Source organism: Vicugna pacos, chromosome 1, assembly GCF_048564905.1.
Source record: "Vicugna pacos chromosome 1, VicPac4, whole genome shotgun sequence".
Lineage (NCBI taxonomy): Eukaryota > Metazoa > Chordata > Mammalia > Artiodactyla > Camelidae > Vicugna > Vicugna pacos.
Genome location: NC_132987.1, coordinates 114,313,822 through 114,339,596, shown reverse-complemented (window position 1 = coordinate 114,339,596; position 25,775 = coordinate 114,313,822). Strand labels below are relative to the sequence as shown.

The 25,775-nt window shown below is 41.6% G+C and overlaps 1 protein-coding gene across 2 annotated transcripts; it reads right to left on the bottom strand.

The window, feature by feature from the left end:
* Positions 1-2,001: 2,001 nt before the first annotated feature.
* IFNAR1 (interferon alpha and beta receptor subunit 1) lies at positions 2,002-25,410 on the bottom strand. Of its 2 annotated transcripts, XM_006216038.4 has the most exons (11): positions 25,196-25,410; positions 19,846-19,969; positions 15,930-16,111; positions 13,746-13,903; positions 13,488-13,629; positions 12,488-12,611; positions 9,257-9,456; positions 8,990-9,147; positions 6,710-6,860; positions 5,821-5,966; positions 2,002-4,620 (listed from the first exon to the last, which is right to left on the bottom strand). In XM_006216038.4, exons 1-11 carry the CDS (start codon positions 25,266-25,268, stop codon positions 4,381-4,383), a joined length of 1,698 nt encoding a protein of 565 aa, XP_006216100.1. In that variant the 5' UTR covers positions 25,269-25,410; the 3' UTR covers positions 2,002-4,380. The 2 variants fall into 2 exon arrangements, with proteins under 2 accessions (XP_006216100.1, XP_072824845.1); XM_072968744.1 differs by lacking the exon at positions 25,196-25,410 and having other exon boundaries at positions 15,930-16,106; positions 19,846-19,971.
* Between the last annotated feature and the right edge of the window lie 365 nt (positions 25,411-25,775).

Below are 25,775 nucleotides of genomic sequence, written 5' to 3'. Positions count from 1 at the left end.
ATTACCAGGGTTGCCAGATTAAAATACAGGACATCCAGTAACATGTGAGTTTCACATAAACAGATGGATAATGTTCTGGTGTAAGTACGTCCCAAATACTGCATGGGATGTACGCTAAAAAGGTTTTTGTTGTTCATCTGAGATTAGATGGGGCACAAAGATTTCTCCATGTTTACAGGTAGAAGTCATTTAGAAGACTTCGAAGAGGGAACAATATACTTTCATATTAAAAAAAAATCATAACCATTTCTTTCTTTAAGTAAAATGCCAGACTATTCAAAGCATTATACAACAACAAAATTTTAGTGATGTCCCGTGCAATATTTGAGACACACTTATACTAAAAAATTACTGTTTACCTGAGATTAAAATTTAATTCAAATTGAACTGGGTGTCCTGTATTTCTGTTAAATCTAGCCACTCTAAACAGCATACACAGCCTTTGGCTGCACATTAAATCTAGCCACTCTAAACGGTATACATAGTCTTTAGCTACGCGTTGTTTCCTCATGACACAGCCATTCAGGAATCTGTTTCCAAAATACCAGCTAGTTGTGAACTTAAATAGGGCGACTTGCCTCCCTCTAGTGGCGAATCCAGTCAAAGTATGTAATACAATGCTTGGCTTAATCACTTATTAAACACTTCCCAAGTGTTGGCTACAAAGTTAAAAAAAGAAAAGATAGTCCTTGCTTTCATGGAGCTTGCCACCTAGCAGAGGGGGATCTATGTTGGCAAATGCTATAAAATCTCTCCTCGGGAGCGAGCTGGACAGACGTATAGGTACATATGGGCACAAAGGCAACTTCTATGTGTGTACATGGTGGTCTTCTAGGAAGACTGCAGAGTGAATGACACCCCTTTGTTCTTAAAAACTCATAACCGTATCTTTTAAAATGTTAAATTCCAGAGTATTAAAGCATAAAATCTGGGAACGGACAAGAGAGTCAAGTATGCAAAAAGACACGCTATATTTGTTACATATTTAAGGACTAATTCCAGCCTTTTGGAAAAATAGGCCATTTTTCTACTGGAGAGATAGGAAAATGTTTTTCTGATTCAGTCATTCACTTTCCCCTCAGCTCCCTCCTCTCTGATGGATTTAGGAAATTTGGTGGGGGAGGGTTGGGAGTCGGGGGTGGGAGCGGTGAGAGTCTCTGTGAGAAGAAATGTTCAATTTAAGTCTGCTATCACGAGATGTCATTTTTTCATTTCCTCCCTCTTCCCAAGACCTTTTTCTAAGCCAGAATATCTGCTCTGCTCACTTTTTCTTTTCTTGGTCTGTGTCAATTACTTCATTGAGAAGACATCTGTTAAAACATGAATTCTAAGCAGGGACAGAACACTGAAAGAGCAGGAAACTGGTATCCCCTTTGCATGAAAGATGTATCAAATTCTCTCTTCTTGCCTTTTTTCCCTCAGGTGAAGTGAAGAACCTGGATGTTAGTGGTGTCTGTCATTATTGTTAAGTAACAGGGCATTTCTTGGGCGTCGGAGATGAATTTAAAATATTTACTTCCCTGTACATTTTGGAAAAAAACATTTGAGGAAGCTTACTAAAAACACAAACTCTTCTAGAAGGGTTCCCAGCTTGAATGTCAATGGTGTTTTAACTTCAGACTCAAATATCTGGATGGCAGATCTACTTAAATGTGGGACTGGTGAGTCTCCTTCAAAAGAGCTTATCCTGAGAAGAAATGATGGTAGAAGGAACATTTGAGAGAGCAGGGTCTGCGACACCACTGCAAACCCATTAAGTCAAGGCTGTGCTCCAGCCAAGTCTTAAGCAGAGGTGAAAAAGCAAAGAGCCAGCAAGAGGGGTCCGTGACTGGGAGCTCCATGGGCCGGTGACAGCAGCGGTGAGTCCTTTAGGATCCCAACCCCGGACACGGCCACACCAGGTGCGGCCAGAAGCCCTGCTGTGAATACCTCGTGAAGGCATTCGTTGCAGTAGCTGTGATGCACAGAAGTTTAATCAATTCAAGCACAACCACCACAAAATCCAAGGCTTCTGGCCTGAACGTTTATTGTAAAAAACTGTTTAACAAATAGCAAATTGGGTTAAGACAAAAACGCAAATGAAGTAAGATACAAAAGTTCACTGAATAAAAACATTGGAAATACGGGTATGTTCTTCTCCAGTTCAACAAGACATACAAAGTGTCAGAAACACCTACTTGGTTCAACTTTTAGATTTCGGTCATTTGAGAACTATTATTGTCTGTGTTTCTACGTGTGAGGGTGCTCGGGCTACAGAAATGAATAAAAGGAAATCTCTGCTCTCAGGGCTTCTGGTCTCCTGGGGCGGGGAGGTGGGGCAGACACCACGTGAAACACACACAAACATGCCAGGTAGTCCAAGGGTTACGTAAGGAGCAGGTGGGGAAGAAGAAAAAGCTGCTGTAAGTTCTCCAAATTTTTAACAGCAATCTGAGGCTGCTTTGAAGGTCACAGTTTAAGGGAAAGATACAAACTCTAAATCGTATTTTAAAGATAACTTTTTTATAGGTTACAAATTTCTGGTCAGACCCTGAAGTGTTTATTTCTGGAGTAGCATTTATAATTTTCTAATTAGAATCTATGTTAGTAAGTACTTTATGGCTGTAGTCCTGGAAAACGGTCCACATCGTGTGTGAACGTGTAGGTCTAAGACCCGTCACCATTTACATACATATTCATCTATATTATGTTTTAATAGTAAATGTTATTGCTGGCTGTAATAATACAAATCTTTTACATAAATTCTTAGATTACATCCAGCCTAAGAACTATCAATATTGTAACTGAGGCACTATACTATCCTTCAGGAAAAACACTTACCACCTTGTAAGTGAGCATAGCCTGATTAAGCTACATGTGGAAGAGACCGAAGAATGGAATTTCAGTTTTCAGTCTAGAAGACAAGGCAAAGATGGACATCCAGTCTGACACAGCCCTTTTCCTGCAGCAAATCCTGGGCTCCGAGTGCTGACAGGCCCACACAAGGACAGTCTGAAAAGCCAGGCGGGGCGGGGCAGGGCCCTGGCCAGTTCCCAATGTCCTCCCTTAAGAGGAAAATCCCCACTGACGGGGCCTTTACAAGCGAAGAGCCAACCAAGATCTGCTTTAAACCGGATGCCTCTGGCCGGAAAGATCAAAGATGTGTTTGGCCCCCCAGGGATTCTCCAGCAGAGAGAAGAAATAACTTGCTTTTTCTTTCCTTTTTTTTTAATGGAGGGGCTGGGGATCGAGCCCAGGACCTCGTGCACGCTAAGCACGCGCTCTACCACTGAGCTATGTATGTCCTCCCCCAACTTGCTTCTCTCGAGTGCACATGGGCTGAGCAGAAGGGACACCTGAACAGCGTCAGACAGGGTGGAGAAGCTGGCCTGGGCTTAGAAATGATACACGTAAGCCATAAACACAAACCCCCCACAGTACGCTGATGGTCAAAAGTTGATTAGACACGATATTGTCCTAATTATGCAAGTCACTTGCTTCTTTCTTCCTGATTTACTCTGCTTCTCACTCTGTCTAGTCTGCCAGTCTTTTCTGGTCCCCAGGCTTCTTGCATACACTGTGACTTATGTCACATACTCCATGTCTTAAAAGGGATCAGTAACTTCTCTAATGAGTTTCCCATTTCTCTGTAGTTTTAGTAATTACACATTCTAATCAGAAGCTATTGTGCTAATGTCCTGAATCCAGAAGTCTTTGATGTACATATAGTAAAAGACTATCAGTTTTCTTTTTAATTTTTACTTTTTTAAAAATACGATCTGGTTTTAATCCTAAACGGTATAAGGGATAGGTAACTGTGATGTAGAAGCTAATGCTCTTGGGATAAACGGAGAGAATTCCCCCGACAAAGTTGGAAGGATCATGCTTCTGGTATCTGCAGCTGTTTTTCAGAATAAGCGACTTCTCAGGAAACCAAGTGATAGTGGCATTCAGGCTTTTGTAAAGAAATTTCCAAAGGGCCTACACTTCAGTGTCCAAAGAAAAGACCCAAGGTTCTAAATAACCCCTGAAAAACACTGTGAGAGAATTAGCCGATGAGAACACAAACCCTAAACCCTGCCCTTACCCACAAAACAGCACGGGGACTTCAGATGTCACCCGGAGGACACGGGCGGCTTCTGGTTTAACTCATCTCATCCCAGGCAGGTCCAATGACAGGTCTCTCAAGACTTTACACAGGAAAAGACGGTAGGAAACTCTTCTCCAAATTCATTTTAAGTAGTTAAGTGCTTTCCTGTATTTTTAGGACCTATGATCGGAAGATGATTTTCTCTCCCCCCACAAGCACATAGTCTCTTGATGGTTACTGAGAGGAGCTCGGAGCTTGGCTCCCACTACAACTCCCACTAGACTCCCTACTATTTTGGAGTTCATTTCCAGTCACACAGGTTCCTCTTGGAGAAGTCCTTCACTTATTTTACTTCCACTGTTTTCATCTTCATTAGAATAGTTTCCTGAATCTTGACTAGTTTGGGAACTGTATTTTTTGTAATCTTCACCAATTTGATCAGTCTCTTCTATTGCAGTAACAGTGCTTGTATTTTCAATTATAAAACATCTTTCCGTTTGTTCCTCAGAAGTGGAAAGGAGGAGGTTCCTCAGTGGCTTTTCAGAGAAACACTAATTTAAAAGGGCAAACATATAAACAAGATTATTTAAAATAACAAAAGTCAGTCTTCTAGATCTAACGAGCTTCAGGTTCTTACATCTACAATCTAGGAAGCCTATTTTTTTGGCATGCATATTAAAAAGCGAGCTAAGAGCAAACTGACTGCACTATAATGGTTAGAATAAAACCATCCTTAGGGAGTTCACATTCATCTTAATATTACGTTTTTGGTAATTATGTGAAGAGCACTGTGCTATCGGGGCAGGGGTGGAAGAGGAGGAGTGAGGAAGGGAAGGGAGAGCACTGGGATTGGGGACATTTTATTTTGAAATGATAAAAAAGTTTGTATCCAATCCATAAATGTCCAGAAGAAGCACAAGAGATAAATTAATTTTCCCTGTGCCATTAAGAATAATTAGCTAGTTTCAAGTTCTTTGCATAACAGCTCTGAAAAGAAGGGTAGATAAAATGATATTAAAGAAGTCAGACATAAAAGAGTAAAACAGTTCATATTTACAGAGCACTGTAAGGCTAGGCTTTTCTGGTTTACCTCCCGTGCCCTCAAAACTCCACTGGAAGGTGGGGTCAGCTCCTCTGTTCTACAGCCTAAGGTGCACAGGAGATGTGCTCAAGTTCATGGAGCCAGGAAGTGCAAACACACCACAGCTCATCAACCACCCACCTTCCTGCCTGGAGCTCCAAAGCCCAGGGGAACCCAAAACAAGGCAGGTAAGTGGAACCCATCCAAGTGAACGCACCCCCAGGGTGGTTTCTGGGCCCTGGTCTCCACCAGGCAGGGCCGTCACTGACTGTGCCAGCCTCACACGAGCGCCAACCTAAACACTGAGGCGCTGTGAGAGGAAACCCATGTTTTGTTATCTCCTTTTCTGTGATTTTTGTCCAGAATAGTTTCTGCACTGATGACAGCGTTTGAATCTTTCTGTGAAAAAAGGCTTTCAATGATTAAAAGAAACGCCACAGCAAGCAAGCTGCCAGATACAACATGAGCGTGAGGACACATCTTACTATTCCGTTTATATCCTATTAAATGACTTTCTAAAGTTAATTTTGTGAAACTCTGAAGAAAAAAACCCTAGTCTGTATTATTTTTTGAATATCAAGGAAACATTTATAGTCTGTCAAAATCAAATATATTTCCTGTTCTTGTAAAGAAAAATCCAGCAAGCTGTTGACAAAGAAGAGCAACATACCTCGTCTATAGTGGAAGGAGGTTTACTTGACGGGAAGAACACATAACTGACGCATCTCAAGAGGGCTTTCACAGTGTAAATGACGACGACGATACAAAACACCGCAGTGCAAATTCCAGCTATGAGCCAGGCTTTGGAAGTATTTCCTAAAAACAGATAAATGGTGTTTAGCATCAGTATAGGTTTTGACACACAATACATTAATAGCGCTGACAGTCTATGTGAAAGAATACAGCCATGCGAAAGGAAATACAAAATCTATTAAATAGCACCCTGAGAAATGTTGCTGGTAGCACTGAGCAGCTGCAGGCAACCGCCCTGACATGTAAAGAGTGGCCAGGGAACTGAAATAAGAGACCCTCAGCGAAGGAAACACTATGACACGGAGCTCCAACCACACGAAGTATTCTCTAGCACCTCTTCTGTGACACACAGCCAGCACACACAATCCAAAACATTCTGTGACTCAGCGTCTACAAGTCAACACCAGACACTGTAAAATCCAAAACGGGACCATACCATTCTCACATAAAAAAATTTACAGCTGAACTAATTGAGTGATTCCCAAGTGATAATTACAGCAATGATTACATTTAACAGTTAAAATAGTCTCATTAAATGCTAAGAGTAATCATAAAAGGACAATAATTATGCGGCTATGCATGAAATACAAAGGATGCAAAAAACACAACACGGTTGAGTATTAAAAATATTTTCTAAAACTGAAAGACTCAGCTTGAAGGTCTACTTTTGACACCCACAATCTGAGAAAACAGTCTCTCTCTATAGCTTTGCAGTAAAAAGGAAATTACTTCACGATTTTCAATGGATTGATTATTTTTAAGTCTTATGGCATTAAAGAAGGAAAGATACAGTAAAAGATCCTGACCTGGTTTGGTTTCCTCGCACACAGTGTCACTGAAAACACTGCTTTTGTTCCACCTGTTGCTCTCAACCAGTGCTCTGGCTTTGACACAATATACCGTCAGCGGTTTCAAGTTAGGAAAAGTAAAATCAGTTCTCTTCTCTAGAACTCTTCTCTATAAAAAATAAGTAAACCATTGATAAAATGCAGTACTCTGTGGAATCATACAGGGAGTATCTATTTTCTGAATTCCTTAAATATTCAATCTAAGATTGGCCTGTCCCAAACACTTAGTTGGTGTATGTTTAAGAAATATCTGTTTTGGACAACACCTTATAACCAAACTCAAAAGTTAAAAATGCTGCTGCCAAAAAAATAATATGATGTATTCCTAAGACAACTCAAAATTTTTTATAAGTACATGCTAATTTGGCTTCATTACCATTGTATGACCTCTGCTTAGTGGCAGAATGATTAAGAGCAGGGGTTCTGGCCTCAAACTGCCTGTATCAAGATCTCCCTTACAGCTATGTGGCCTTAGGCAAGGTTTTTACTTTCTCTGGGCCCTATTTCCAGATCTGTAAAATGAGGACAAATTATTACTCCCATCTGTATTAGTCAGCTATTGTCACAATGATGTTGTGTAACAAGACATTACAAGTACAACAAAATAATGCCGTGTAACAAAACAGTCTGTGGCTCCAAACCTATTAATTTTTCTCCCTGTGAGTGTCCCCACTGTCTGGGAGAGTTCTAACTGAGGCTGTGGACCAGACTTAGGCCTGCTCCACAAGTCTCTCATGCACCGTGGCCCAGACACCACATGAAGCTTGCCTTCCTCTTGGCAAACAGGAGAGGCACAAGAGCTAAGCCAAATCATGCACTTAAGGCCTCTGCTCACACCACGTCCACTCATGTTCCATTGTCTACAGCCCAGCATCAGTGAAGCAGTCACGAATACTCCATCCCATGGTAATTTAATCAGCCAAACTGGCAGGGTTGTTTTGATGAATGACTGAGACAATTCATATAAAATACTTAGCACAGTACCTGATACATAATGACTATTCAATAAACTTTGAGTTGTTATCACCATTGTAATTATTGATGCACTACCCAGCATAGGACGGGATGGCAACTAGAAGTTACCGAATCTCTACTGTTTGTCAAGCGATGTGGCAGGTATTTTCATATATACTGCCTCATTTTAAACCTTATAAACATCCTTTCAAAAAAAATTAAGTTGCTATGACCACCAGCACTTTACAGAAGAGGAAACAAAGTCTCAGAGGTCAAGTACCTTTGCCTAAGGTCACATGATTTGGCAGTGTGAGACACAAATTTAGGTTTTTCTTACCTAGGGACAACAGAGAACTGGCCGTAATACTCATTAGGGCGAAATTATGCTATGGTCACAGTGTGTTCAGATAAAATGAAAGCAGCCAGGTCACCGGAATTTTCTTAGATTTCCAACAGAAAATGAAGTTACAGAATTTACCAACTCAACTGCACAGTTGATTCCTCGATTAGTAATTCCACAGAGAAAAGTAATCTAGGAATAACGTGGATTATCTGATGTTGTATATTAGCTCTGTCAGTGGTTTTTGAATTTTAGTGTTTAAACTAGTGCTTCTCAACCTTTTTGTCATGACTACTCCCCTAAGGAGCCTTTTTAGACGTTTGTTTTCCTCATGCCTCCCCCTTTACAAAGTTGAATACTGAGGAGTAAGATTTTGTTGGGCAAAGTTGAACTTGGGAGGCACGTTTTCCTCCTGGAAGGTCAACCACTGTAACAGCTAAGATTCTTTTGCCCCCTAAAAGCCAATCGTTGCCCTCTCAGTGGTTCCCCACTATCTGGAGGTATTTTTGTTTGTCACAACTGGGAGGGAGGGCTACTGGCACCCAGTGGGTGAGCCAGAGGTGTTGCTAAGCATTCTGTAACGCACAGGGCAGCTCCCACAACAAAGACTCATCCAACCCAAATGTCAACAGTGTTGAGAAACCCTGGTTCATGAATCCATGGCAATCATGGTACAAGTACAAATTCCTGAGTCCTACTTCCAGAGATTCTGAGTAGGAATGAGCTCAGGATCTGAATTTTAAAAACTAACTTGGGCCCAGATGCAGGTAATCATAACTATCACGTAAAACTCAGAGAAACGCTCGCTTCTATGGTAAATATCTGAGTTAATCACATCGTCTTGCAAGTTTTAAAATTTCCCTACAATTTTAACTTCTAGCTTTGTTTACCCAAATCACAGTTAGAACTCTAAATTACAAACTTTTATTGCAGAGTCTTTTTACCTCAGCATTTGAAGTGTTTTCCCAAAAAACAACTTCATAAGTTAGTGGGTAAAGCTGGTACCCAGACTTGTTTTCAGACTCTTCTGGAGCCCCGATGGAGACGCGCAGTGAGTCCTCACCAATGAGTTTCATGTGAATGACTGGAGGAAATATGACAGCTAGAAGAAATGTGTAAAGATACACAGTTCAAATCCGATTAAAAAATAATCCAAAGAATTTGCGCCAAATTGGAGAATTAGAATGTAAAAGTAAAAACTACTGGCTTACTTTGCATTTCGGTATTAAATTTTTTCTCTTCAGACCACAGAGATGTAGTATTTCCATCCGCTGCTCGTACACGGATGGAGTAAATTCCTTTTGAGAAAACACTTTGAGGAAAGACGCAACGGGTCGTTCTGACATTTTCACAGTTTGGTATTTGTTTCCATTTGTCTGAATGGTCCCCAGGAATCTTTTTTAAAAAGGCACTTTTAAGACAAAAAAACTTTTTTTAAAAATTCCGAACACATTAATTCAGCAAACATTTACTGAGTACCTACAGTACGCTAGACACTCTGTTAGGGGCTAAGGGACAGAAATAGTCCTGCCCCTCAGGAAACTCAACACGGTGGAAGAGACGTTCACAAAAGCTCCAGAGTGTGATGAACTGGTGGTGTGCCAGAGCTGGCTCGTACCCGCTCACAAAATCCACTGCTAAATTTTCAGGAATATTGGTGGCTAGTTGTTAAATATGGCCATTATAAAAAATTAAGTTACAGAAACTTACAAATAAGTACATTGTATTGAAAAGTAATAAATACTCAAATCTCATCTTGTCCTCATTATTTTACTACTTTATTATCTGTGCACAAGGCTATTTATGTCTACTGTGTCTACACGGCAAAAAAACACCATTGATGGAGTGCTTACTGGGTGTCTTCCCAACTCCGTGTTCAGTGACATGGTGGATGGCAGCTGAAAGACCATGGTGGGAGTATTCATATTATGAAAACTGGCAAACACTACAAATAAGGCTCCTCCCTTCTGGGAAGCCAGCTGCTCAGCGGGTCCCAGCACCCCAGTGGGTAAGTGCTGTAACAGACATACAGACCATGGTGTTGTAAGAGCCAAGTCTACACAGAGGATGACTGAGCCTGAAGAGGTTAAGGAAGCTGCTCAGAACCAACAGCTCAAAGCATCTCAGTTCTAGCCTGGATCTACAACAGCCTCCTGACTGGCTTCCTTGTCCTCGGTGTCTCCTTAGTCCACTGCACCACACACACCACATACCTTCACCTTCCCCGAATACAGGCCTCATGGCACCCACCCCTCCACACAGAACTCCCAATAGCACCCACCTACCTATAGGATAGTCTGAGGCTAAGCCTAACTTATTCCGTCCTACTATTCGACTTTCTCTCTCATTGCTCTTCCATGACCAAATATTTTGCTGCTCTCAAAGCAGGTCTTCCTCCTTTGTAGGCAAAATTCCAAGATGGCCCCCAAGATTCCTATCCCTGGGACACAAGACTGACAAAATGCCCGTCCCTTCAGTGTGGGCAGAACCCATGAGTTCTTGAAAAGGTTACACTATTTGGCAAAGGTGAAGGGATTTCACAAATGAAATTAAGGCCCCAAACCATATGACTCTGAGTTAATCAAATGAGAGGCTATTGGGTCCTGACTCAATCCGATGAGCCCTTTAAAAGAGGGTCTGGAGGACAGAGATTCTCTCTCCTGATGGCCTCCAAGAAGCAGGCCACCATGATTTCTGCAGCTGCAAGGAATGGATTCTGCCAACCACCATATGAGCTCAGGAGACAGCAGCCCCGAGTGACACCTGGGAGGGACCCAGCTAAGCCACGCTTGGACTCCTGACCCCAAGTCACTGAGAGATAATAAATGGTGTTTTTTAAGCTGTTAAGTTTGTGGCAGTGTGTTAGAGAGCAATGGAAGATGAATACCTCCTCATTACGCCCACCTAATTCTGGTCTCTCCACGTCCTGAGCTCCACCTTGTGTATAGCCCGGCCTTGGATGCCCTCTCTTGTCGTTTAAAAACATCTGACTCAACAATCATGGCCTCGTTCACATCACATCTCCTTCCAAATGGCTCCTTCGGTCTCCCCAGCCCCCTCTATCTTTACATTTTTGCTTGCATTGCTTGTTTTATGAGGGGGAGGTAATTAGGTTTATCCATTTATTTCTGCTTGGAGGAGGTACTGGAGATTGAACTCTGGACCTCTTGTATGCAGAGTATGCGCTCAACCACTTGAGCCATACCCTTCATCCCACCCCGTTTTCGACTTCTTATAATTTGGGTACCACTCCTCGGTCTTAAATGACATTTTGCTACGCAGAATCAGCGCTAACTTCTTCGGATTTCTACAACCATGTGTTTTATTCTGCTCTCTCTCTACAATTCCTTCAGTGCTTTGTACAGTGTGCTAAGTACCCAAAAGAAACTTAGAGACCAGCCATCAGAAAGCACTATCCCTGTCTAGTTTGGGGCCCTATTATTTAATGTACTTCTGACAGTGAAGTACATATAAAACCTCCTGCACAGTTTCCTGATCGGTCTGTACACACACACACACACACACACACACACACACATATGTGTAGGGGCATAGATGCCCGCAAATGCACTTATTATACAAACTTATTATTTCAAAGCTAACATCAAAGGATGGAGAGAAATCAATCACAGTATCGACTTCCCTTCCCCCTCGTTTTTTGTTTCTTTCTAGTCTTTCTTTTCACTCTTCCCTTCCTGCCTCACCTGTACTTGCCTTTGGTCCTTCTAGTCCTCTGCCCTCAGTGTCTCTTTCTTTCCCACCCCTTTCTCCCCATAATGCACTTCACCTTCCATATTCCTCTTCTCTTCTTCCTAGTTATCCCCTACGATTTCCAGTCAATATAAACTATATGCTGTCCTCTTCCACCTATGTGGTGCCAAGACTTCACTCATATTTGGTTAGTCTCTACCCAGTCTACAGAGTTGTCTCCAACTCTGTTAATTCTCCACTAAAGTAATCACTAAAAAATCTGCCAAAACTTCTAAAATAATCCAGAAGATGGGAGGGCTAACTTGAACAAGACAGAGTGACTGGACTGAGGTCATTTCAAGGACCCATGGAGGAAGTGGGTTCTGAAGTAAAGACTGGGGTCACATGCCAATTATTCCAGACTGAGGAAGTAACACATGCAACTAGAATCACACCTTTGAAAAAAAGAAAAAGAGCCAGCAAGAACACTAGACATTATTAGAAAACACTCAATTTACAACAAATGAAGAAACTGAGGCCCAAGGAGGGTACGTGATTAGCTCGATGTCATCCAGTCAATTACTGGCAGAGCTGGGACTAGAATTAAGTACCCCATTTCCAATACGTCTTAACTACCTCTCCATCAGTCCTCATGTGTGCAAGGAGCTGCGGGTGGCTGAAGCAGAGTGAAAAGAAACGTAATAAACTGGGGCAAATAAACTGCAAGGGGGCATTTATGGAATAGAACTTACTGGAGCCATTGAGCTTGAAAGGTCATGTCGGTCATGTTTTCAAATCTGTAATCCCATTTCAGAACATAGATCTGATTTTCAGCACTGATCTCTATATTTTCTGGTGAAGGCAGTTTATGCTCCACTGCAAGACAAAGAATACACAGAAAAACACACGCATTTACTCTAGGGAGATAACACATGGTTAGAATTCTTAACAGCCTGGACAAGAAGATAAAAAGGCTTGCATTTCATTCATTATGAGGTAACAGCTACATAAGCTATGGTGTATATATACGCACAGTAATACTATGCAGCCATTTAACAGAACGTGACAGATCTGCATGTACCAACATGAAAAAGGGAGCCTCCTTACATTAGGTTAAACAAGCAAGTTTCAAATAAATCTAGCAGGACCCTATTTCTTAATTTAAAAGGCACATTCCCCCCAGCTGCAATTCTGCAAATACGTTTATATAAATCCTGAAAAAAGTGTGAGACGTTGCGTACAAACTGCTGGCAACGTTTACCTCTGATCAATGGAACTGGGGGTAAAGAGGCAGGAGAGGAAACCTTTACTTTAAGCCTTTCTGTACTGTTTGATTTTAAAAACAAAGCATGTTAAATTTACAATTAAAATAATAAATCCGAGCTCCCTCCCTTAACCTTAGTTGTTGGCAAGATGTCACTGATTAAATGTATCAGGATGCGTTCATATTTTAACATTTCATCTCTAAAGGTATGCTTTTTGGAAGAGTAACTATTCTCTAGCAACTACCTCCCCTTTTTGTGGATTCTGAATAAAAAGTTTTTGTCATTAGAAAATATTTTCATCACTATTAATTTGCGACAAAAATCCCCTCAAACACCTTTTTGCTTATGTACATGCTGTTAGAATGCTTGTTTTCATATCTATAAAACCATCATATAAACTTCAGCAACGATGGAAAAACTGCCAAAATTCATAGAATGCCAATCTATGTATATAGTTATTGAATCTAAAGCAAAACTCTCTCCTCACCTGTGGTAGTTATACAAGACACTGGGCTATAGACACCGACTTTTCTTGATGAACGCAGTTCTGCTCTCACTTTTAAACAATAAGTAGTCTCTGGTGAGAGTCTATAAATTTTATCTCTGGAATAAACACTTTCAGTCCTTTCCTATAATTTAAAAAAACAGAAGCCTGTTTGTTAAAAAAGTGTAAAGTCAAATTTTAGAATCAATTCACATCATTTTTTTCCCTCTCACATCAAACAAAGGTGAAAGTAACGCTTACTTCTAGACTTGAAGAGTTTTTCCAGATAACCAAGCTATACAGAAAGTTTGACTGATCCATAGCCCACATGGTACTGTCTTTTGTTCCAGGAGGAGAGATGTTTATTATTATTGCCTTATCTTCAGCTTTTAAATGTATGTCTGGAGGACCAATTTGAGCTGTAAAAATCAAAACATTGACTATAGAACTTCACTAACACAAGCCAAAACATTCATACAATTCTAAGCACTTATGTGCCTGGCAAATGAAAAAAAGAAAGTTCCTCATGAAGTGAGAGACATGAAAAAAAAAGATTCAAAACAAATTAGGTATGTTAATGCGAGCTATAAGAAAAACGACTTAACATAAAGGGACAGAGAATGGTAGCAAGAACTGTTTAGCTAAGTTAGTGAGGAGAAGGCCCCCTGAGACGTTTGAGCTGAGACCTGAACAAAGCGAGGGACTCAATCATTCACGACTTTAAGGGAGAAGTGTCCCAGGTTGAGGGGCACCCAGTGCAGAAACCCTGGGATGGGAACGGGCTCACTGTTTTCCAGAGACGCTAGGGGGCGCTCGAATGGCCGAGTGGTTGAAAATGAGCTCAAAGGTAGCTGGAAGCCAGCCAATGGGAAAGACTTTGAGTCTGTGACGTCAATGGAGGATGCGATTGGAGGAGTGCCGAGATTTGATTCGCTTTTTGTAAGGACCACCTGGGTTAATGTGTGCAGAAGCGGGGAAGCTACCGCAGATCTATGACAAATGAAAGTGGCTTGGCAAAGGCTGGGAGTTGGGGTGGAAGTGAGAAGGGACCCAATGCAGGTTCTACCCTGAAGGTTGATCATTCGGGACTTGCTGATGGACTGGATGGGGGATGTGAGGAAGCGATGTCAAAGGTGATGCCAGGGCTCTCGGCCAGAGCGAATAAGTAGGTGATGTCATTAACAGAGATGGAAAACACTGCAAGAAGAGCAGGGCGGAGGGGGAAAATCAAGAGCTCTGTTTGGCCCTTTTAAATCTGAGCTGACTTTTAGACCTCTAAGCAGAGAGGGTGAGGAGAGCTGGTGATTCAAGTCAAAGTAAGGGGAAGGGAGGGGCCTGGAGATACAATTGTGGGGAGTCCAGAGGACAGACAGTATTGAGAGCTATACGATTCCCAGGGGAGGGCGGGTAGAGAGAAGTTCCACGGCTGGGCCCTGCAGCTTCTCAACATTTAAAGGTCTGGAGGACGAGAAGAAACAGGCAAAGGAACAACCAAGGAGCAAGAGGAGAGCCAGGAAAGCGCAGTGCCCTAGAGAGCAGGGTTTCAAGAGGAAGGGAGTGGTAATCACACCCATGCCACAGAGGGACTGGGCCTGAAGAGCACTGGGAATCCACCTGGCACTGTGGAGGTCTCAGTGACCCTGGCAAGAGTGGTTTCAGTGCAGTGATGGGGAACAAAGCTTGAAGCAGAAGGTGGAAGAGGGAGGGGGAGAAAGAGTACAGAGAGGGGAACAGATCACTGTTCTATGTGTTTTGGTATAGGGCGGTGGTTCTCAGACTTTTTGGTTTCAAGATCCCTTAGAGAAACTGAGGGTCTGGAAGAGCTTTTGTTTATATGGGCTATGTCTCTGAATACCTAGCATATTAAACATTGACACTGATAAAAAATTAAAATATTTATTAACTCATTAAAAAATAGTAATGATAAACCCATTACGTGATAAAAAATATTTGTGATATAAAAATGACTACATTTGCTAAAACAAACCAAAAAATTTAGTGAGAAGACTGGTGCTGTTTGAACATGTTGTTCAAGTCCCTTTAATGTCTGGCTTAATAAAGACGGATGTGTCTCATACCTACTTTTGCATTCAGTCAGTCATCAGATCACAGCAAACAGCCTCTAGAAAATGCCAGTGTACACTCAAGAGAGAATGAAAATGAAAAAGGCAAGTAAGTCTTAGAATTATTGGGAAAAGTCTTGACCATAGAGACCTCCTGAAAGGGTCCTGAAGACCACACTTTGAGAACCACCACTCTAGGGAGAGCAGGGAAATGTGGCCATAGCAGGAGGGAAATACAGATTTTAGGGAATCTTTGTTTTTTGTTTTTTGTTTTAAAGATGGAAGATTTTATAGTATGCAAATAAACTGGCCTGGGAAGTGAGCTGTTCTGGTAACATTTAATAAAGAATACAATGTAATTCAGCTGGCAGCTTTTTCTTACCTTTTTTAAATGGTACAAACGGGGGAACCTCATGCCACTGAGAAGTGCTGTTTCCCTTTTCTGCTCTTATGCGCAATTTAATATTTTCGTAAACACTTCTTAAGTGGAGTGAAGAAAAGCTGCATTCCGTACGAGTAACATACTGACACCCAAGCAGTTTTCTCCAATTACCCATCCCTGGTCTTTAAAATAAAAAAGTGAATGAATGAATGAACATTATAAATACAAAAAAGTGACAAACATGTTTGCTATTTATATCAACATTATAAAGCAAATATAAGCAGTTATTTCTTCTACTTGAGCTAAGGTTCCGACAATATTAAAGTGGGAAACATTCCACTTTTTTTCAATGCATATCCTACCAAGTTATTATTTATACAATGGAATAATTCTGACATATAGTTAACTTTTTAACACAGTTCTATAATTCTGTGGGTGGCTGCATCAGGATTTCAAAGAAGCAGAGAAACAAAGAACCCATAAGGTAAAAGTGGATTAATGCTGCCTTTGTTAAAAACAGCTGAACGACCTCTGGCCCACTGCTTGTATTCGGGATCCTCTCTTCCTTTCTGAAAATTTGGGAACTGGATTTGATGATTCCCTTCTGACCTCCTCCTACGAATAGATTCACAAGCCCAAAGAAAGACCTCAGAATTGGCATGCTTTGAGAATTTCCTCTGCTCTCCTCAAATCCAGACCATTCCTTCTACAAATCGTAATTCCTTCTATTACATCATTAGAGACAAAGAACTTAAAATGTTAACACAAACTAATAAACTTCTCAAAGTGGATTTAGTTTAAGTGGAAAAAAAAAAAGGTTTAAGTGACTGATGAGATTCTTTAACCACATGAAGAAATCCAGTCGGCATGGAGTGCCTGAAACAGAGGTCATGTTGCTACAGAGGAGGGAGAGGAGGCTGAAGTGAAGGAGAGGGACAGAACACAGATACTAGGTTTCAAAATTTTTGCCTATGATAAGCTCTGTCTGCCTTACACCAGGCAGAAAAACTATCCTCCGAGAAGGCATTTCTGTCAGGACTAATTCAAAGTTCTAGCATCAGCTAACTTTAATTTTTTTGGTAATACTGCAGACCTCATTTTAAAGATGCTACAACATCTTTAATAAAAAGCTAAGGTGCTCTTTATTAAAATATAAACTACGGATGATATCCAAATAATTTTTGTGTTGACTCCAATTCAAGTCTACCTTATTTTTCAAAAAGGAAACATTTAAAAAAAAATTAGCAATAACATACTCTAGCACATGGGACACTTCAATCCTGGCCAGCTTCCCCTTCTACTCTACCTATCTGTGCTCTGAGATTAGAGTTGGCATTAATAATACCTTAATTTAAATGCAAATCTTCCTGAGAAACTCCTCCACATCACATTCTATTTTTAAAAAGTCCAGGTTTAAAAATCTAAGCCCAAAATTCAGATTTTGTTTTTCTCAAATGTCATTTATTAGAAAATTTAATTCCAGAGAAATTAATAAGAGATGTAAGGAGGCCTGGGAAGCGGGTACAGTACACAAACCTCTTTAAATTAGGGGCATGGAGGGTCAAAATAAAAGGAACTACAGACAAAAAGCCAGTAATGCATCTCTGGTCCATTTATCTGGACAGCTCCTATTATGAACAGAAAACCTTATAAAAAATTTAAAACTAGGCCTTGATATGGATTCAGCCCATCTGCACACTTCACATCTGCCCTTCCTGCTGCAGGAGGCACAGTGGCATGCCCCACTCCAAATGCTCTTAAAAAAAACTTTATCATATATAGTATTTAGATTAGAGCAGAAACATAACCTGAAAATGAATATGTAACCAATATGAAATTCATTTCATAAGAGCAGTCTCAGGACAGAACTTCATGCCGTCTTTGTCTCCCCTGTTCACTAATGTATTCCCAGTACCCAGCAGAGTGTTTGGCATAAAAGGCACTCAGTATCTGCTGAATGAAAACTACACACAGCATAATAAATTTGAGATGTAAGTCACGAACACTGATGTCTTTGACAGCGTGTGTTCAATATGCACTGGTACCCCAGCGGCTGATTTATGTGTCTGTGTATTACTTCTCACCAGTGACGTCTGTCCTACGTTCTGAGACTACACTGCAAAGTGTCTGTCTGCTGCTGACACTAACTACACTTCAGCCGATCACATACTCTGCACTACTGTTCTGCACATTTATACACAATTGTGCTACGCTCACAACCTGCTGAGTTAGATGCTTCATCACTGGGATGTCCCAGCCCAGTGTGCCTGCCACTGTCCTGGTTTAAGCTTATTGTTTCAGCTTATCTAAAATTAAGTGCTTCTTTTCACTCTCAGAAGCATCCTGGTTTGAATGATAACATATGGTCAGATTAATTTTTATCTTCACTTAACAGATAAGGAAACTGTGATAAAGAGAAAAAGTAGCAAAGGATGGATTTACACCCAAGCAGCCTGGCTCAAGTCCCTGCCACACTACACCACACTAAGTGCTACTCTGACTCCCTAAACTTGTGGCCTGGCATATTCTTACAAGGCAACCATCTATAAAGCGAGAAGTGAATAGAGTCAGAACGCATTGAAACAGTGCATCTGACACTAAAGTCAGAATGGAAGCATAAAAGATTACTGTGCACTGGAGAGTTTAGTATAAACAATAGGACACGTGAAGGAACAAGAATACGAGAGCACAGTCTTGGCTCTGTTCTTCATTCTAAGGGTAACTTTAAACAAAGGTATGTGAAATAATCTGTCATACTTAAAACAGTTGTTTAATAAGAACATTCTGAACTAAGGCAAAGAACAAAATTGGTAACAAAACTCAAAGTTCAATTTAAAGAAAATCTCTAAAGATGAAAATTCTTAAATTATCAATTCCGAGAAAAACTGTGTGTGCGTGTACACACACACATATAGTTGACCTGTGAACAACACTGGTTTGAACTGCATGGGTCCAATGACATGCAGATTTTTTTCAATAAATACATATTACAATACATGATCTAAGGTTGGTTGAATCCCTGGAGGTAGACCGCAGATATGGAGGGCCTACTGTAAAGTCACACTCAGATCTCCAACTGCTTGGGGGTTGGCACCCTAAGTCCTGCCATTGTTCAAGGATCAACTGCACACACAGACACACACACACACACACACACACACACACACACACACACACACACACACTACTAACAGTCAACTGGAGAACAACAGGACTGTGGTTGATGCAGTGGAATCCTGGTCCTGGAAGTTCTATGCCCTGTTTCGTCACTGCCCACATCCCTAGGCTGTTTGTTGCACAGGGATCATGGTTAGCAGACAGGGCTCCAATGCCCAAAGCGAACTACTGTACTTCCTGAGCTGTATTTCCTCCTGTAAACTTTCTTCTTCAACTCCCTGTCTGCCTGTCCCCTTGGCAATCAGTAACTGGAAAGTGAGCACTAGGGAGGAGGCAGAAACTCCAGAAACACTGGGTCTGTGGGAACACAGGGCTCAATATACTGATGTTTATAACGTGTATCTAAAATGGAAATTTTGTGTATGATGGGGATACAAGAAAGCCTGGCAGCTGATACCAAGACTGCAGCTAGGCCTTGAGGGGCACTCTCTCATATCCTCAAGGCATGCTCTAGGTCAGATCCTACTTTATGTCTGAAGAAGTTGGAGCATCCAGAACAGAGAAGGCATGGCAGTGGGCTACAGAAGTTGTCTGCTATCCTCACACTCCAAATTTCTTGCTTCAATGCCCAAAGATGACTGTGACTAAGTTTCTGTAGAAATGAAGTTACAAATATTATACAAAGTAGCCATACATTTTCTTTAAAAAGTGGAAAAACTCAAGTTTCCCAAATCTGAAAAAAAAAATCGGGTTAAAATTATAACAAGTATTCAGCAAATCGGTAAGCAGAGTGACGTACGTTTGATACTCTGCTGAAAAAGTCACATTCTTGAAATATCCACCGCTCCTGTTCCACTTCAGGGTGAAACTGTCATCAATGATGGAGACCTCTCCATTTTCAGGAGGTTTCATATTTGTTCCCTCTGTAAAGGCAACGACAAAAAAGACAGTTATATCTACATCTGTATGCTATAGACATTTTTAAAAATGTTATTCTTTCCTTCATATCATTGACTGAAGAATGAATACATTTAAATATAACAAAGTCTATTTAAAAATCTGAAAACAAAACCCAAAAACCTAGTGATTACTCTCAGCACGGGGAGGGGGCTAATTTATTTCTAACTCTGCATTCAAGAGTTGGAAAAAGGCAGAGTTTTTTTAATCTATAAAAAGCAAACATTATATGCCAATTATATCTCAATAAAGGCAGAAAAAAATAGATCATAAAAAGGTAAAGATAAACATGTGTTTTAATTAGAAAAAGTCTCTGTATGAAAACAGTATTTTTCTTTGGTCTTGAAAGTGACACTGACATAAAGGATATATGGGTCAACTGTTTAACAGCCTCCATTTGGTTTCACATTCTCTGTTCAGAGAGGGATATACTCTGAGAGAGAACTGAACAGATGTGGTTTGCGAGGTGACAGACAATCACAGGAAACAAATATTTACACAATAAAACCGAGAGGTAGAGGTATGAAGGTTTATCATGTCAGCCAAGCCCTACAGGAATCTGAGAAGATCTTGACTGCTGAAGATACCAAGTCTGAACCCTTCTGTATTTTTAAGGACTTCCATCTAAAGACCTATTTCTTATATTTCTTTTTTTTTTAACGGAAGTATAGTTGATTTATAATACTGTGTTAGTTTCAGGTGTATAGCAAAGTGATTCAGATATATATATACTTCAGATTATTTTCCACTGCAGGTTATTATAAGATTTTGAGTATAGTTTCCTGTGTTACACAGTATATTCTTGCTTATTTTATGTATAGTAGGTTGTATCTGTTAGTCCCATACTGCTAATGAATCTCTTTCCCCCTTCCCTTTCCCCTTTATTTCTTATACTTCTAGCACAAATCTTCCACCGGTTGGACGCCCTCTTTTCTGATTTTTCCCGTTGGCCCCTCCAATCCGAATTTTTCTTCCTCTCTGACCACCCAAATCCTCCAAGATCCAGCCCAAGTTCGCTCTCTAACAGAAAACCTTCCTCAAATAGTGCAACTCATGTTGACCTTACTCTTCCTTTCTGCCACGTCATGAATCTGCACACTGAACTTCACATTAAGTACATGCGCTCAGCCCAGTACCTGACATTGAGCAGGCTTTCAAAACTTGCGGAATGAAGTTTTTTTTTGGCGATTTCCAGTCTAGACGGCGGAGTAGTAGGACCAAGAACTCGCCTCTCCTTGTAACTACAACAAAGCCACAACTGACTGCTAAACAACCATTGAAAAAACCAAAGACTGGAATCTAGCAACAAAGATCCTCTTCAACTGGAAACATAAAGAGGGGACCACAGCGGGATGATGGGAGGGGCGTGCTCGGGATATAAGCGGGCCCCATACCCCCGGTTAAGTTGCAGAGGCCCCCGCCACAGGAGTGAGAGCTCTCAGCCCCACGTCAGGCTCCCCAGCCCGGGGTTCCGGCATTGGGAGGAGACCCCAGGACACCTGGTTTTGAAGGCCAGTGGAGCTTAACTCCAGGAGTCAGTGAAATAAGTCAGGAAAAGAAAGGCAAATAGTGTAAGATATCACTTACATTTGGAATCTAAAAAAATACAACAAACTAGTGAATATAATAGAAAATAAACACTCGCAGATGTAGAGAAGGAACTAGTGGTTACCAGTGGGGAGAGGGAAGGGGGAGGGGCAACATGGAGGTGACAGATTAAGAGGTACAAACTACCAGGTATAAAAAATAAGCTTCAAGGATGTATTGTACACCATGGGACATAGGGCCAATATCTTCTAATAACTCTAACTGGAGTATAACCTTTAAAAACTGTGAATTACTATAATGTATACTATACCTATAACATATAATATTGTGTATTACCTATACTTCAATTTAAAAAATGACATTGTAAAATGAACACATATATAAATAAATAAACAAGAAAAAAATGTCTTTTAAAAAATTGCTTCTTTATGTTAAACACAAACCTCCAACCAGATTTCAAGTTCCCTAAGGCAGGGTCTACACAGCTTCATACTTGATCTACATTTTTCAGAGTCCTCAGAGTAATACTGAGTTCACGGGAACTTTCTCAATATCACAAAAGATTGATTTTGATGAATTATAATTTTTAAAAGACCAGCTTTTAAATTTATTATTTTTTCCCTCCAGCATTTCTAGCCTTTTTCTGAGCAGGGCAAGCCTGTTATCTCCCTGCAGACCTTCCACACCAGGGGTCCTCGTGTAGATCTTTCTTTTATGGGGGCTGCTTCCTCTACTTTCCAGTTTGAGATACTACCGTATGGAGTCAACAAGGGAGACATCTGAGAAAATATTTTCTAAATTATTTATTTTAATTTGGTGAGGTGCTCATTGAGCCTCCCTAGCCTTGACTTTCTGCATTGCGCGCGCATTCTCGGACTCCATCATTGACTAGAATACTTCCCCTTATGCCACTCTAAACTTAATTCCCATCTCAGTTGTTGGAAGTTTATAGATCCCATGCAGCCAAAGGACAGTGATTGGGTTTACAGGATTAACAAAAAGGTCTGATGGCATTTGTAGTCTCTAGCCTAGAATATTCTAACTCTAGTAATTCTGGGTCTTGAGAAAGAACAAAGAAATCTGATGCCTGGGTTAGAGCCAGGTAATTCCTCAGGGACGCAATCCTTCTGCTATTAAGGTAAGGAAACTCCGGAGTTAGAAGCACCTTGGCATTTGGGAGACAAACAAATAACCGACTGATAAATGAACACATTGGAAATAATTATTAAACAGGATCTTAGATGTCGTGGATTCTGTTCCATTAGTATTAACAATATCCCTTTGACAATAATTTAGTTCACCTTTTTAGCATGTAAAATATATAAATGGATACTTAATTCAATAATTCTATTTATACAATTGGTTGTTTCCAACCTTTCACATTCATATTGATGACGAGAAATGATTTACTATATTTTTAAGTACGACATAAATCCAAAAACATACATCCATACAAATATAAATTTCCTCCTATAGCTTAGTTTTCTTAGACTAGGATCCCAGAATTGCTTTCAAAGTATGAATATTTTAGGGGAGGTGGATAGAGTGTACACTTGGCATCCATGAGGTCCTGGGTTCAAGCCCCAGTGCTTCCATTAAGGGGAAAATAAATAAATAAATAAATAAAGCATAAACACACACACACACACACACACACATTTAAAAAAGCATGAATATTCTGATGACTTTGAAAAACAGGGCAACATTATGATCTCAGGTTAGAGTTACCATTTCATTTAGTTTTGAATATTATTATTCCTTTGAGAAAAAAGTAGATTAGTTAATTGAAAGATACCTAAGCTTAACATATAGGATAATCAAGAACTAAATTGTAGGGGGAGGGTATAGCTTAGTGGTAGGGTGCATGCCTGGCATGCATAAAGTTCTGGGGTTCAATCCCCAGTACCTTACTTAAAAAACAAAACCTAAGTACCTCCCCCCAAGAAAATAAGACACAAGTAAACAAATAATAAATTTAAAAAAAAAAGAACTAAATTGTGACCTTTAGAAAAAGTCTAGCGTTAGCCCCCAGAGCTTTGAGGCCAGATTCCCTGGGTTTGATTTCCCCCGAAACCAGTGGCTAGCTGTATGGCCTCAGCCTGCCTAACCTGCAAAATGAGGATAATGGTGCCCAGCTTTGTTCTGAAAACTAAATGAGTTCATACCTTTAAAACATTTAGAATAGTGTGTGGCACTACGGTTAAGAAGGCAATAAATGCCAGTTGTGTATCAAGTTTATTTCAGCTCTCCTCTAATCAAGGTTAAAATTATGATCTTAATGAACACCCTCCTGGAGTGTTAATTTTACATGAAAATTCTGGGGAAATTCTTTTTATGCAAAAGCAAACGTAAGTTAAATGCAAAATTTTCATGAACAAAAGACTCCAAAGAAATTACCAGGGGTTACACCAGGATCCTAGTACCCATATACTATACTATATACCATGTTTGTGGAAGAGTCTGAGAAAACATTTGTGAAACAGGATAAAGGAAATCTCATTTAAAATGAGGACAGGAGGGTGGCTCCATCGTGCAACAGATAGCGCATTGGACTTCTGAAATGAAGACAACAGGCCAGAGGCCAGAGCCTTCACGCACTTCCACTCACCATCAATTACAGGAAGCGCCAGCAGCTCAACAAGAAGCCTCAGTAATCCTCAATTACAGATCCGACACGAAGAATTCTATTCCAGCAACAAGCCCGGCCGACGGGAAAGGCCGGCCATCGCAACTCTTGATTTCTTTCAAAACCATCCCACCCAACTTCCTCCCTCCTTTTTCTCTATAAAGTAATGTTCTTTTTTCTTCTTGTACTTGCCTATAGCTTTCTTGTCCTAAATTGCAATTCCTCTGCTACTCTGGAAGAAACCCACTATGCTGGTAAAATAACTAACTGGCTGTTTTATTTTTTTACAAGATACTATGTACCCCAGAAAACCAGGGTATGATTTTCTAAACAAATAGTAAAGTATTTAAGGCCACTAAGTGGCCTTACCAACCCCTGGATTCCTGCTTATTGCATGGCCCTGTTTGTCTCTGGGTACCCCTTCTCACTGCAAAGTCAAGCTCATAATAGTTGCCATTCCCCATGCACCTCTGCCAAGTTAGGAAAGCCAGCAAACTAGACTGGTGGCTCCCAACCTCTGTATTTTGGCTGCGTATTTTTCTTTTATTACCACTTTTTATTAGACTGCACGACTCCTGAAGGCAGAGAAATCCCTGCAAACCTTATCCCGCTCCCAAGTGGGACGGAGTAACTGTCTACTAAATTGAGGAACAACAGCATAGCTTGTTTATTATCAAACAGTCCAGGCGAGCTGTCGGATTTATAGTAAACAAACTCGACACTTAAGGGTCTCGCACACCCAGAACCCGCGGAGGTGGGAGCCCCGGGAACAGTCATAGGGCAGGAGGGATGGCGAGGAGGGCGCCCCCAAGCAAGAGGCGTGGAAAGATCTTGAACATCACTTTCTCCCGTTTGATTTTCGAGCCCAAGTCGGTTTCAGTGTGAGCGCTGTGACCACGGACAACCAGAGAGGAAGTCTGTCCCTCCCACCCGCTTCCAGATGCCCAGGTTTCCCAAGCCGCCGCCGTTCAGCCTCGCGCCTCGCCCCCGATCCAGCGCGCGGACCCCTATCTCTGACCTGCAGCTTCGGGCAACACCCATGGCGCTCCAGCGACCAGCATCAGGGTCGCCGCGCCCAGGAGCGCGAGCATAGTCCGCGGGCCGCCGTCGACCCCTCCGGTTACATCTTCGGCCGCCTCAGGTAGCGCAGCGCGGCGCTAGGGAAGCTTTGGCGTACAAGCCACCCTAGACCCCGCGATCCACACTCCACCGGCCCCCCGAGGCCGCGCTCCCCCCGCCCCCTCCGCGTCACCCCGCCCCGCCCCTCGGCGCTCGTCCCCCGACTCCCGCGCACGCGCCGTCCCTTCCGCGCGCGCCCCACCCCTCCTCAGTCGCCCCGCCCCCTGCCCTCGTCGCGTCCCCCTGCTCCCGTGCACGCGCGTGGGACAGCGGTGTACCGCCAGGCCGCCGCCTCCCTTCGCCTCTTTTCGGTCAGGGACTGCCCACTAGCCTTCCGTCCTCTCGTTCCGGGAAGACCACGCCTAGCCCGAGGCCTTGACCCTTGGAGGCGCGCGGAGCTTTGCCAGTGCTCATGCGCAGCCCTTGCGGTCTGTAGTTCCCCGCACTCCTTCCGGGTAGTTGCAGCCTGAGGCACTGCC

Bases quoted from the DNA above. Each gene is read 5' to 3' on its own strand.
- IFNAR1 (XM_006216038.4), bottom strand. From the start codon at position 25,268: ATGCTCGCGCTCCTGGGCGCGGCGACCCTGATGCTGGTCGCTGGAGCG. The intron at 9,148-9,256 runs GTAAGCCAGTAG...CATTTCTTCTAG, and splicing joins ATTTAATACCGAAATGCAAA to CTGTCATATTTCCTCCAGTC. The intron at 5,967-6,709 runs GTCAGGATCTTT...ATCTGTTTTTAG, and splicing joins GTGCGAGGAAACCAAACCAG to GAAATACTTCCAAAGCCTGG.